Consider the following 13,701-nt stretch of genomic DNA (forward strand, 5'->3'; position numbering starts at 1 on the left):
ATTGGCTAAGAGCAATAAATCAACAACATTTATACTTGCTCTTTCAAAAAACAGAAAAGGTTATAGAGTCAGAGTGCTAACTACAAACAATAAACATTGCTTCTGCACATTTTACTAAGTTGCATAACGCAATGTACTATCTACAAAATAAATGTGTTAGGAAAAAAAAAACATTGGGAAAATGCCTATAAAATGGTATCCAGAATTGCACATGCAAGTGGCACCTATGTTTGATCATACATGTTTATTACTCCTTCACTTTTATGTATTAATGCCATGGTTTTCCAGGTATGAAGTTAAATATTTGTTAGCACTTCCACATTTGAGAAAAATCAAAGGCTTATTATGGCTGCATTTGCTGCTATAAATTGATTTACACAGAGACATAAAACAGACATGCAGATAAAGTCTTCTACATATAGAACCTGTTATTACATGCTACCGTGACACTGCTCAACTTCACCACAAAGTCAAACCACTGGTGCAGATATGCGAATCTGGATTTGCTTTGAGTTTAAGGCCCTTTGTCTACAGTCCACATCCCAACTGTTGTTACTCTTTTAGAACTTTACCTTTTAGTCCTGACACTGGAGTCTCATCAACACTGATACAAACTTACAGGGTGGCTGGACTCCTCATACTGCTTGATTCCAAAAAAAGCTTTAGTGAAAATATGATGCTAATTGCTTATCAATAAAAGCTTCCTGTTATATTTCCCGACTTACTAGGGACTTTCACCCTTTGCTAGTCATATCAAGGCAAGTAAATAACTTGGTTTTTCTAAGTCTCACATCCTCTCTAACTGCTGAATGCCCAGTGTGAAAGGAGAAAACTTGCAACAGAAGGACAGGGCAAGGGGAGGTACTAAAGTATCAGTATGGCAGGTGGAGGGAGATAGCACATACTTTCCCTATTGCAGTTAACCTTCATTCTGAGGCCTGAATCTGCAGCGTAGCAACACCTCAGCCCTACAATAACAAACTAATTTATTCTTGAGTAATTCTAGCTTCTTATGATACCTGGGTCAAACCTTAACATCAAAACTACATAACAGTAACAAAACAGAACAAACCAACCAAAAGAAAAAGAATGCATGCCAGAGCAGAAATTGGGATTTCTAGAGGTATTTGCTGCTGTTGATGTTGTATTCCTCTGTAAAATAGTTTTCTGTCACGTCCCCAGCAGGGCACATTTGCCCATGCATGCAGAGTGCAGCCAGGAAGCCCCTCAGTCTTTGTATATAACAGTTTAATACATAAAGGAAGAACAGAGTGAGAATTGCGTCTCCTAGCTATGGTGATGCCCCTTGCTGAAGTCATCTGCACTGATGTCAGACAGCTATGCTAAAAAGCCATGAAATAAATCACTTCAGAGAAACAGAAGTGGTAGTCATTGGCTTCTAAGCACAGCTGGGTGAACAATCAGAGCTGGTACTGTCAGGAAAACTGCACAAGTGGGCTTTCAAATGCAGAAAGAAGGAAGGACTTGTGTTATTCCCATCTGTCAGCATGTAACTTGATGGCATCCTGCATTGTTTAAATATGCTCCTGAGCTGAGTGCAATGAGCTTTAAAAGTGTCATAATGAGGCCAGATCTAGATGCCAGCAACCGTACAAGCACTACCAGGGAATCAGGCCCGAGGGCCCGCAGGTGCCTGTGGCTAACTTGAGTGTGAGGCTTCCCACTAATTAGACTGCCAGAGCACAATGTGCCTCCTGAGAGCCCATGCTGTCAGCACAGCATAGTGCATAGTTATATTAGTTTTCATGTATTGAAATATGTGTATAGTTTCTAGATGTGAATGAGTGATTTATAACCAGCGTAATGATGTCTGCCAGAGTTTGCAGTGGATTGCTACAGTAGTACCTCAAGCATTCATATCTCAGTAGTCTGCTAATTGCCAGAGCCACAGCTAGGAGAGATTTATGAGTCTAGGGTTTGTCAGCACAGAAGGGAAATGCCACAAACAGCTTGTGAACGCCACTACAGGTTTTGAAATATCCCTTTAAGGAGCACGCAAAAGAGGGAAACATTTCTGTTACTGCTCTGCTAAAACAGGAACCCGCACTGAACAAGTGTAGGCCACAGACATTGCAACCAACTGGAGCGAGGCCTGGCATTACTGCACATAGGGCTCCAGCAACCTGCTGCAGACAAAGATGTCCCCTGGGTCATTTTGCACACGGCTAGTTCAACTGTTAGCAGACTGGACTCCACCATGGTGCGAACCTCTCTTCCCCTCCCTTTTTAGGTATAATAAGCCTGCAGGGTCCAAGGTTTGTGGTAGTCCTGGCACAGGGGCAGATTCCACCTGCTGACATTAGTTCCCAGTCTTCTAGCTGCTGGGTTCCCTCAGGACCCAGGCTCACTTTCAGGCCTCATCTCAAAACACAACAATGAACAAGAACACTGAAAAAAGAAACATGGAAGTCAGCACCACTCCGAGCTTAGACAAGCATCATCCACACACATGTCCAGCTATGAGCAGTCAGCTACTGACATTACCAATTAGTGCTATTCCATGGGCATCAGCTGAGGCAAGTTTAGCTTTTTACTAAAACTTCTGAGTAGCAAATTGGATAAACCAGGCTAAAGGTAATGACTTCTTACATATTCAGAAACCTACGACAAGAAAGGAATTCTAGTTGTTTTCGGTAGCTTCTTAGAGACTTTGAGATGGAATTTTCATTTACTTGTTGAGGTCAGCTGGGACAAAGGAGGTTAAGAGAGACATTGCCTGTGGTAACTTTACTAAAACTGCTTTGCAGAGCAAGAGATACAAAAATTAGAGGCCAAAATGCACTCTTCAAAAATGCATTAAGAGTTCTCAGCGTTACTTCTCCAAATTTCTGAGTTCCTACAGCGAACTCAGAAGCAGCAAGGAACATGCTTTTATTGCTGACCTCAAATGTTCATAATTAGCAAGGCCAAGGTGGAAGCTATCTCGTTAATGCTCTATAGTCTAGTAGAATTTTATCTACTAACTGTAGCTGCCATGTGCCACATGCAACTCAGACAACACAGCCTGTTATGTCTGAGGCTGAGAAGATAGAGCCCGACAGCTTGGTTTGTGCAGATCCACAGGTGGTGAACAAGGACAAGCAATTTACCTAGCATCTCTGAGCAAGTAAGTAGTATAACCAAGCACTGTCCCTTGATCTGTTTGCTACTGCAGCTCACAGCCCCATAAGAAATACATATTTAAGAGTTTAATTTAGAAAACATTAGTTAAGCTTTCCATCAACAGCGTTTAAATCAGACTACCACTGTGTACTTGCAGATAAGTTTAGAATCTAATCTTGAAATACACATCTGTTTTTCATGCAACACAATTCAATCTCAACATTTAAAAAGCACTGTGAGGTGACTTCCGTCAAACACAGGGGAGTGAGACCTTGTACAAGAGACAACCCTTCCATACAGAGAGGTGGACACCATGCTTGTTCTGAGTTACACATTTGATCAACAATAACAACTACCTCCCTTCTCTCAAAGCCACTCCTCAACAAAGACATGCAACTACAATTAAACAAGATCAGTTCCTTTATGCTTTTTCCCCCTTCAGCAGCTGAAGTTCAGGCAGATTAATTACACCTGTGAGATATACTACAGTACTTGTGCAAGTAAGTTTCAAAGCTGTTGTAATCTACCTACAGTTGACTCACAGAATATTAGCTCAGCCATACTACTGAAAACAAACTCCATGTTCTAGCACCTTTCGTAGTACTGAAAAACCACTAGCTGCAGTGCTCCACCTAAATGTCTCAGGAGATCTCATTCATAAGTTTTGATATGCATTCAGTTCTTCTGCACAAGCTTCATCCTTCTGGTGTGCAAAGACAGCTTTTACCCACTTCAATGACAACTCTCTCTGCCCATGGAAAGAAAATAGTACATACACATGACTCAGGTCAGTGCATTCTTCCCAACTCCTGACATCCTGCATGGGATTTTCAAAGAACTAGGGGCATGAGAGCACACTTCCAAATTTCTCTTTAAAGTCACTAGCTTTGGCATCTGAGGTCACATGTTTTTGGAAGACTGCCAAAAAGCTTGCTGTTAAAACCACAGAGAGAAACATGAAGAAGTTAACTTGCTTAGCCTGTCCAAAAATTACAAAACACATAATTCCAATGCACCTTTACGTAAAATTCAGAGGATGTATAAACTTTCCAGAAACTATAAAAGCTGCTGAGTATTGATGGTGTTCAGATGGTTAATTCTTGACAGTGCTTGAACCTGGCGTTGGTCCAAAACACTTCACTGGAGCAGCAAGATCTGTAGGCAGGTGTGGAACACCATTTGCCAATCTGCGGTTAACATCTTAAAATAAAAAGAAACCAGAAAGCAAACATCATTTTCACTTTACATAACTGAACTAAGGAGCTGGGGTGGAGTGAGGGAAGCACTCTGTTAAACTTGTTTTCTTTAAGCCACATTTCGATTCTCACTGTAACAAAATAGTGTTGGCACTTAAAGGATGCTGCAGTGAAATAACCTGCATGCACAATGTCAAAACATGCAAAAGGAAACCAGCAATCAGACATACTAGCAAAAGTTCATTTCATCTATAGTCAAGAATGTGTTCAAGATTCAAAACTGTAAGCGTTACTTACTCACACAGAAGAATGCCGTTTTCTAATCCAGAACGAAAGTCCTTCTCACCAAAAGTTCTGCCAGTCACTTGCTGCAAAAACAGAAAGGGAAACAAAAGAGTGGCACAGATTAAAAAGCGTTCTTCTCAAGAGCAATTCATAGCATACAGATAAAGCATCTGCTGCAAGGGAAGCAGCTGAACCTGATAAGCATTGCCAAAGGGCTACATCATGTGTATCAACCAGGTTCCTCCTCCCCATTTCATTGAGCTACTTAACACATTGAGCAAAGTATCTGCTCTGGCCAATGCAATTACAAATTATAACAGAGCTATTGCTTTGATGTAAAAAAAGCCCAGAAATGGCACTGAAATCTTCAGGACATTTTAAAAATTTTATTCTAAAGCACTCTGAATTTTAGAACTACCGTATTTAGACAAACTATGTATTTGTGCTGCTTTTTGGTACCAGGTTAAAAATTTTGCATTGGACTTGAACTTCAAGTGTTTAATCTGTCACTTCTGTAGAATACGCAAATCCAACCAGAAGCACCCCCCCACAATACTCCTTGTCGTACGAAATATTTCACATCACAAAATCAATTGTGAGGGTGAATATAAACTCAATGGAAGCTGAAGTTTAGGCACCTACTCATCCCTGTCAGGGATGCTTATACCAGGGGGTATGTTCTGCATAATAAACTCTTAAGCTAGCCTCTGCTGCTTAGAACCAGACCATCAAGGAAACACCCAGTAACCCTCACGCTGCCTGAAGGTGCCAGATGCTACAAGCATGATTGAACTCCCGTATATGACTCACTGCCATGTTGACAAGGGCTTGACTCTCAGTCTCAAACCACTCACTACATATGATGTGTTCAGGTAAAGGTAGAGAACGCACATTATTACAACCAATGAGTATGTAAAAATAGTTGCTATGTTTAGAGAAAGCTGAACAGGAACGAAAGAAAACAAAATGCCTGCCTTGTTTTCAATTGTCACCCAAGAGGTCTTCTCCTCAACCAGCCAAAACATTTACCGGACGCTTACAGAGTTTTCATGGACTACATCCAATCCTTCAACAAGACCCATCCCTTGGCATTGCTTTCACCACAGAGAACAGTGGCTTGGGGCATCTGCCTGACATACCAGCTTTCTCCTTGCTGTTCCATTCAGATACAAGACCTTCCCCTCCCAGTTTCCTGTCATAAAGACAGCAATTTATAAAAGCTGACACGTTTGGCACTTTCCCACGGGATTAGCGGCTGCACTAGCTTCACAAATGCTGGTTGTGACTGCACACAATCTTGGACGGAGGACAACACTTTTTTCTGAATTGAAGTGCAAACACAAAGCCTAAAGCTTAATTCACTTACTTATAAACATATTCTTTTTTCAGTATGAAAGAATTTCTCCCACAAACTGGTATGGTAATTTACAAACACTAACTCCCCCATACTCTCAAGTCAGCAATCATGTTTTATTCAAATACATGAAGTAGAACAAGGCACTGGGTTGCCCTCATATTTCAGCAGAAACCAGACAATTTGCCAGAAGGAAATAATCCCTAATCACCTAAACTATCTCTAGTCATAGAGATTCATCTCTAATCTTGACCTGCTGGGACAGAGGAAAATCATAACAACATAACCATTAGCATTTGGAATGAACCAGAGATAGAGCACATCAAAACCGGCATTTATTTCATGCATAGAATAAAGTGCAGTATAGAACAGAAAAGGAAGAGCACTTTCAATAAAACTCGTCTCACGGGGGAAAGATCTCTGTGCAGGAAGAAAAAAAAGAGATGATAGTCATTTTATTTCACTCCTCAACATAAAGCAACACAAAAATTCCAGCTGTGGAACTCAGTCTTTGTATGTGTTTGTTGAACATCCACATCCACCAGGGAGCAGTACCAAAACTGTTAACACAGTTAAGTAAGAATCAACCTGCCAACAGCTATCCCATGAGTATTGCTGTCATTACTGCTGATGTAGGAGGGTTTCATATTATGTTATCTAGCTGCATGAATAAAATCACGAAATGCAAATGCACAGCTGGAACAACAACTCTAGTGAGAGGCACAACAAGAACTGACGGCAGGTGAAGAAAGATGGGAAGGTCTAGGAACACTGCAAGTCTGTTTAAAAAGGAACTGGATGTAAATGAGGCATCAAAAGGCTTACGCCTATTCTAGATGCTCCAGCAGCAGAAGGAAAACATTAATCAGCTACAAGTCTCCTGATTTAGCCAATTAACATCCATGAAAAGTTCAACAGATAAAGGCTAGAAACTCAAGGTAAGTGTGAAGATGACATTATATATGTCAAAGATAAACCCAAAAGGAGACTGAGAGGAGCAAGCCTGCTGTGTTCATCTTTTCCAGAGGAACTTAGAGCTCCATTTCCTGGCATTTACACACACATATATATGCATGTATCTGCATGGAAAACATGTGTTTAGCCATGATATTACAAAACTGCTGCATGCTTCACAGGCCTATCTTAATATTGTGAATATGATCTCAGCACAGTTCCGTTCCCACCAGAGTATCTTCTTACAGTGACTCCTGAATGAAACTCTCAAAGCACTGATATTTGTGCTGCTGCGCTTCATTGCTGAGCTTTACTGGGCAGAAGGAAGCTATACCTCTACAGCCACATCCAGAAAAACTAATAATGGAGGAACAGACTTCTAGCCCACCAGCTTTCATACTACAGAGAACTGATTTTCAGAACTGAACCATGTCACAGGCACAAACACACTTCAGCAGCCCCAGGTAAAGCCAGATCCAGAGGTAAGTTCCCTATTCACTGCTGCAATGTCAGCACATTGTAATTCTCTGTACTGCAAGGGCCCAAAAGTTATAAGCATTTGAAAAGGAAAAACACAGCTGTATCTTGCTAACAATTACTAAAGAAAAGCCTGACACTTTAATAAGTTCTATCAGGCTGATAGGAAGAGTTGTCTTTCCATATCATATTGTAATGCAAAAATAGAGAAGTGAAACACAATTTATTTATTACTGTGTTTCATTTATATGAGGAGGAATTCTTTTTTTCATCATCTGGATAATATTTTCTTCTGTAAAAAGCTGCAAGCATCTTCAAACACAGCCATTATTCCACTGCCAGATGTGTTTCTCAGATTCACTACCACTTAGCATCCCAGAAAAGTAAACCTAAAATGAATGATAAAAGTTATTACAAAAGGAATATTAGGAGTCTAAACCACAGTGGGCTGACTCTCTATCACAAGCTCAGGAAACAATTTTAATATGTATTCATATGCAGTAACACTTCTTATATACAGCACTGTTGCTGATTAACTCCTTTGTTCTTCGCAGTTACGCATGCCACTAAACCTATGTCATCTTGCGTGGCTGTCATCCAGCCACTAACCAGTGCCATAATACACAACTCCATTTTCACCAAGCTTCAGTTCACATTGTTTTCCTTCCTTGCTCTTTGTATTGCTGCTAATGGTCCATGAGATGGAGCTGGCAAAGCCTCTGGTGTCAAAACAGCTTAAGGGCATGAAAAAGAAAGGTGTCAAATTAGCAGATGATGTCCTCAGGTGAAATTTATGTCAGCCAACAAGATACAAGTAGATGAATAAACACTAGGTCATCACGGACAACACTTTGAAAATAGCTAGCTTGATTTTCTATGTGCACGTCTGAAAATGGTACATAAAACCGTGAACAAAAATATAGACACAGCAGCGAGAGGTCTTTGTTACTCATTACACCTTTTTGAGAGCTTGAGAAACATGACAGCAAAGAAAAGAAGATTTTGAAGACGTTTGGTGGGCTGTTCATTTCTCTCTATATAGATGCACTGTGTTTCCATTTTGTACAATCTTTTTCTTCTTCCCATATCAATTTTGATATCAGTAAAAAGTCCGCTCTGCCACAAAACTAGAATACATACTGCCTTTATTTCAGGGAGGTGTGAAAGTAAGGCTTGAACTGTAACAATCACAAGTATGAAATTGCTTATATGCATTGCATATAAGCAGCAGGCAACATGAGTCACCAATAGATGATGTATGGCAGTTTTTAAGATATCAGTCAGGATCAGGCACTTTCAGAGTAACAAACTGCTACCTCCCCATTTCCAGAATTACATCTGAGCTAATAACACAAATATGCAAATTAAATTCTTGTTTAATTTAGCAGAGACAAGAGATTTCTGAACTAAACAATGCTGCTGAAGTTAAAGTCTGCTTTGCATTTGCGGACAAGAACTGTATGGAAGGAGAGCCTTCATTAGGTCCTGGTTCTGACATGCTTTGCTCTGTCTGTGGAAGTAAACACAATGCAACATCTTGGTATGAGCTCTCTCTCTACTCAAAAGTAGAAGGATTTAAACTGCTACAATTATATCAATATAAGCCAGTTCTAAGCAGCTATATAACAAATATGAGGAACCTATAAGCCAGCACAGAAATGGGGATGGCATGAACAGAGAGCAACACATCCTGGTTCAGGTGTATCTATCTTCCAGCATCATGACAAGCATTCTGCAGAAAGCTTTGCAAGGCTGTACAGTGCTGAGGTAATTTACTATTAAAAAAAAAATCAATAAAAGGATGAACAACTTAAGTATCTTTGGTGTGGATTTCTGGACAAAGCCAGCATGAGATCAGAATGACTAATGCAGCCATCAGTGAACCACCTGAAATGTTGTGGTACAGAGCTCAGAAATTTAAAGAATGCAGAGGAATAAGATTTCACACCTGAGTAGTAAGATTAACCTGTAAAGAAAGCACTTGATATCATTTATCTTCAGATGTCCCACTTCTTGGTTACAGAAGTTGAACTGCAATTTGCAAAGTTAACCAGCCATTCTGAAGTCTCCTTTCTTCTCTTGCTATACACCCTCATGCCATTCTTTGAAGTGACAGAGACCTGACTTGCTCTTTATCACTCTTTATAGGAATTCTGTTTCTCCTAGTAACAATAGCTTAAAATATGGGAAATCATACTTTCCTCTATTTGCTTTAAAATCCCCTCTGTCACTACCATGCTATCAGTTGGGTTAGATGACAGACTGGCGTCAACAGTCAGCATGAGAGAACAATAGCCATTGACACAAACATAATCCCAGACTCTATAGTGGATGCAGTTTTAAGTCCTCACAAAAAGGAATTATTTCTTTGCTACAGGATCCTAATCCATTAAGGGAGTGATGATTTTTTTTTTTTTTTAAAGTCCTCTGCATCGTTTAGTGAACAAATGACCCTAAGAATGGCCACATGTATTTATATTTAACGTGCACACAAAAAGAACAGGTTCACTCAGCACTTCATTTAGGAAACCTGTCAAAAGGAATACAGAAAAAAAAAGTAAAACAAAGGCACCAAACTCGCACTCCATCCCTTCTCTTCCTATTAAACCATTTTTATTTTTGTTTTGCAAGAGGAAGACAACAGTGCTCCACTTATGCTCAAGACAAATCACAAGGAAACTCTGAGTGACCACAGAGTAGCCCTGATTTGGTGACTCAGACCTTGAGTTTAGCGGGTCTCTGACAATATCTCCTTGTTTTGGAACACACTAAGAGAGATCTGCCTCTGAACATCTGCCCTATGGCTCTGCCCACTGAATGGCCAATGCACAATGAGAGAAGACAACTGCAGGCGAATGAGGCTTACTGCTGCTGGTAAAGCACAGGCATCATGATTTCCTCTATCCTCATTAACATACCACTGCCATCAGCAGCTATTACCTACCCGAGGCTTTAAAGTTAAGCCCAAGAAGGTTTTGATCTCATTAATCCTGCTAGTCACCAGAACTTTCTGTAATAAAATTCTTCATTTGTAATAGAAGTATTATACATATGGAGTTGCCATACATTGTTTGGATTTACGATCACACAGATCTGTGCACATCTCTGCCAGGACATCTGGTAGTACACTCCCAGTTGGCTGGCAAACTGCTACGGAGGGCTACAATTTCATGATAGAGTAAATCGGGCAGGCCCCTTTTTCATCTCTCCTCCATAATTCTGTTTGTATACATGCTCAGGTGCATTGCCAAATTTATCAGCCTTCCCTTAGGGGCAGGGTGGGACAGAAAACATTTCATTAAACATTGAACATTTTGTGGAGAAAAAGAGCAAAGAGCAGCAGGAGAGAACTTAAAAGCAACTTCCATAAGACTTCTCTTGGCTGCAGCACAGTTCCTAAAGCCTTCACCTAGCAACAGGTCATCTGTTAGATCAAATTTGTACTTGACAGTCAGTAAATTGCTACTGAATCTTTTTTATTATTATTTATACAGGTAACCACCTTCTTATCCGTATACTTCAAGCAGTATTATCAAAATCAGATATCAGGGAACAGGCATGACAGAACACCCTAAGATACCTGTTTTCAATCAGTGGTTCAATTTAGGGCTCTTTTTATAGCTTAAAACAATACAAAATAAGGCATCTACGAAAAAAAAAACTTATTTCCTGTACTGCAGGATCCATCATCTTTTTCTAAGTTGTAATACGTTTTAAAGAAGGAGGAGTTGCAGACTTTTGCACGGATTTACCAGTCAGGTGTTTATCCTCCTCCTTTCTTTGGGAGAATAAGGAGGAATTAAGCATTATTTCAGGAAAACGACTTTTTTTTTTTATAGTAGCAGCATCTTACCACAATGACACATCCTGTAGTTCTGTACCGCTTTCTTTAAAAACAAGCCCACACGCATGTGAGAGGAGCAGAGACCAGGATTAGCATGCACCATGTAGTCTCAGCAAGCGCAACAGCACAAGACAACAGTGCAGGATGAACCTCCCTGATGCAAGGCCCTCATTAAAGCTCATCTCAGCCATTCCCACAGAGTCTGGCCTCACTCCAGCACCTAGAGGAGGCTCCCTCTTGGCTGCCGACTAGGTAAATTGAGGCACCCTTTATTACTACCTATTGCACTTCAGGGCAAACCAGTCCTTCATGGAAGTTCCTAGCCTCACCTTTGAAGGGAAGAGGAGCGGATGACTAATAACTGCTAGCTCTCACAAACACCTTAAGGGCTTACCTTTCTCCAGGGTCTTGTTATTTTCTTACTGAACCAGGATAAACAGTTTGCTCACTGGAAAATGAAAGGCTGATAAAAGTTACTACAAATTTTCCAACTTCTTTATTATGATTCCTCGGGACTTGCCAGTACAAACACCTGCACTGCCATGCTATTGCTCCTCTTTTGATGAATGCAGAAAAATAGTCTATATAGGCAAATACTCTCAAATGCAATAGCTATTGATTTCAACTTTATTGTTTTCTTAACGTATTTCTTGAAGCTGGAATCGGTGCTGATAGAGAGAGATCTCAAGCTCTGGCTACTCAGTGTAGCTGTTAGTCTAAAAAGGCAGTCTCACTTTTTTTTTTTTTTTTTTTTTTAAATCAGGCAAAATCTTTTTTAGCAAAGGTCTGGAGAAATTTTTTCCTTTGCCTAAGGTTGATTACACTAGCATCTACCCAACAAAACAGGAAATCAGGTGTCTGGGCATCACTGAGAGAGCAAGGAACTAGAAGACAAAACACAAACCTGCACCCACTCTACCCCCCTTTTCTAGCTGCAGAGTCTCACAGGAGCAAATCCACAGACACCTGAAAAGCCACTCCTCCAAGATGTCTACACTGCATCATCTACAGGCTGAAATCAAAACATTTGCTAATAAAATCCTCTATTTTCTCTCCTCCAGCTTTAAGAGAACTTAGACCTTTAAACACTTCTGATTCAGGGCTGTCTGTCAACTAATTACAGCTGGAGAGACAGACCAAAAGCTCAAGCAGCAGAGCAAACTGAGCTCAATGTCTCTCCCTCAAAGCCCTGAAGAGATCAACAGCTCTGTAGGAGATGGAGGCATCACTGCCTATCTGGATTTGTTCATCACCCCTTTACGCAGCTCTAACTTATTTTATACCACCAATGCATTTATGTTTTACTCTGCTGTTGCCTCTTGCGCAAGCAACTTTTTGACTGTAATGCATTGCTTTGTGCCAGGAATGTGCAGTTTCAAGATGGCACACATTTGAAGCCAGACAGAGACAGGAACAAAAGAAGCTGCAAGTTCAGCTTGTCATTAACCGCTGTCAACTGACAGACTGCGAAATTCAGTAATTACTACACATTCACAATGAAAAATGCCTGCCAGGAGACACTAGCTTCCCTTTTTGAAGAAATTAGGTGTTCACTTGAGCCAATCGTTACTGAATTTAACCAACCATTTAAAGATGACACTATGTCTTTAGGTCTCAGTGGAGCCACTGAAATGCCAGTGATGAGCATCACTAGGCACCAGTCTACCTTGAAGCTTTTAAATTTGAAGCCATATCAAGACAAGTCCATATGTAAACTGTCCCATTTACAGTCTGTACAATTTAAATATTTTTATATATATAAAAAAGTATAGCTCAGCAAGACATTTAGAGATCTGGTTCTGCAGACAAGCCCAGAGCAAGCAAAGCAAGAAAGTGCCTATGGGAAATAAGTCACTTCACACAGACAGTGCTGAAAAGCATGATTTTATCTATGGTCAGAGTAATTGCAAAACTTTGCTCCTTCCAAACAAAAAAGAGAGAGGAAAATCATAACACTTCTAAGCGCGCTATCTCAGCTCCTTGGATGTTCCCTTCAGACTCTGGATCATCACCTGGCACATGCTCCAGCAGGAACGGGACTGCATGCCATAATTTTCCAGTCATTTGCAAACAAAAATGCAGAGCTTCCAGCTTCTAAACAGGAAAAAAAATAAATAAATGTGCATTTCAAAAACCACAGAATGCAGAAAAACGATCCACTTTCCTACAGAAAGGATAATCTTAATTCAGTCATATGCATTTGAAGTCTTCATTAATAACCTTTCGGAAGTAGATTTATTATGAAACTAAGTGAGCTTCTGTTCCTGTCTCCATAGAGACAAGTTAAGGAAAAGCATTTACCCTCTGAACGATATTCCAGCTTTTAAGCAACTTTTGGCCACCCGGCCAGGGTGGAGCCAGGCTCACAGTGCTGACAGAGCAGCAAGGGCAGACAGCACCCCAGCCTCACAACAGGACGCGGTCATACAGGGCCTGAGCACATCAGGCAAAGTTGGGTGATGCTAACA

The 13,701-nt window shown here is 40.5% G+C and overlaps 1 protein-coding gene and 1 long non-coding RNA gene across 8 annotated transcripts in view; one reads left to right on the plus strand and one right to left on the minus strand.

Annotated features, from left to right (window-relative positions):
- Positions 1-13,701, minus strand: part of LIMCH1 (LIM and calponin homology domains 1) — a 166,680-nt gene that overhangs the window by 99,708 nt on the left and 53,271 nt on the right. For all 7 annotated transcript variants that reach the window (XM_021393732.1, XM_021393727.1, XM_021393730.1 and 4 more), the window contains exon 2: positions 4,617-4,687. In XM_021393732.1, coding sequence (XP_021249407.1) covers positions 4,617-4,687 — 71 coding nt within the window. The remainder of the gene's footprint in view (positions 1-4,616; positions 4,688-13,701) is intronic.
- LOC110397445 overlaps positions 1-13,701 on the plus strand; it is a 32,522-nt gene that overhangs the window by 17,168 nt on the left and 1,653 nt on the right. The window lies entirely within an intron of this gene.

Source organism: Numida meleagris, chromosome 4 (assembly GCF_002078875.1).
Source record: "Numida meleagris isolate 19003 breed g44 Domestic line chromosome 4, NumMel1.0, whole genome shotgun sequence".
Lineage (NCBI taxonomy): Eukaryota > Metazoa > Chordata > Aves > Galliformes > Numididae > Numida > Numida meleagris.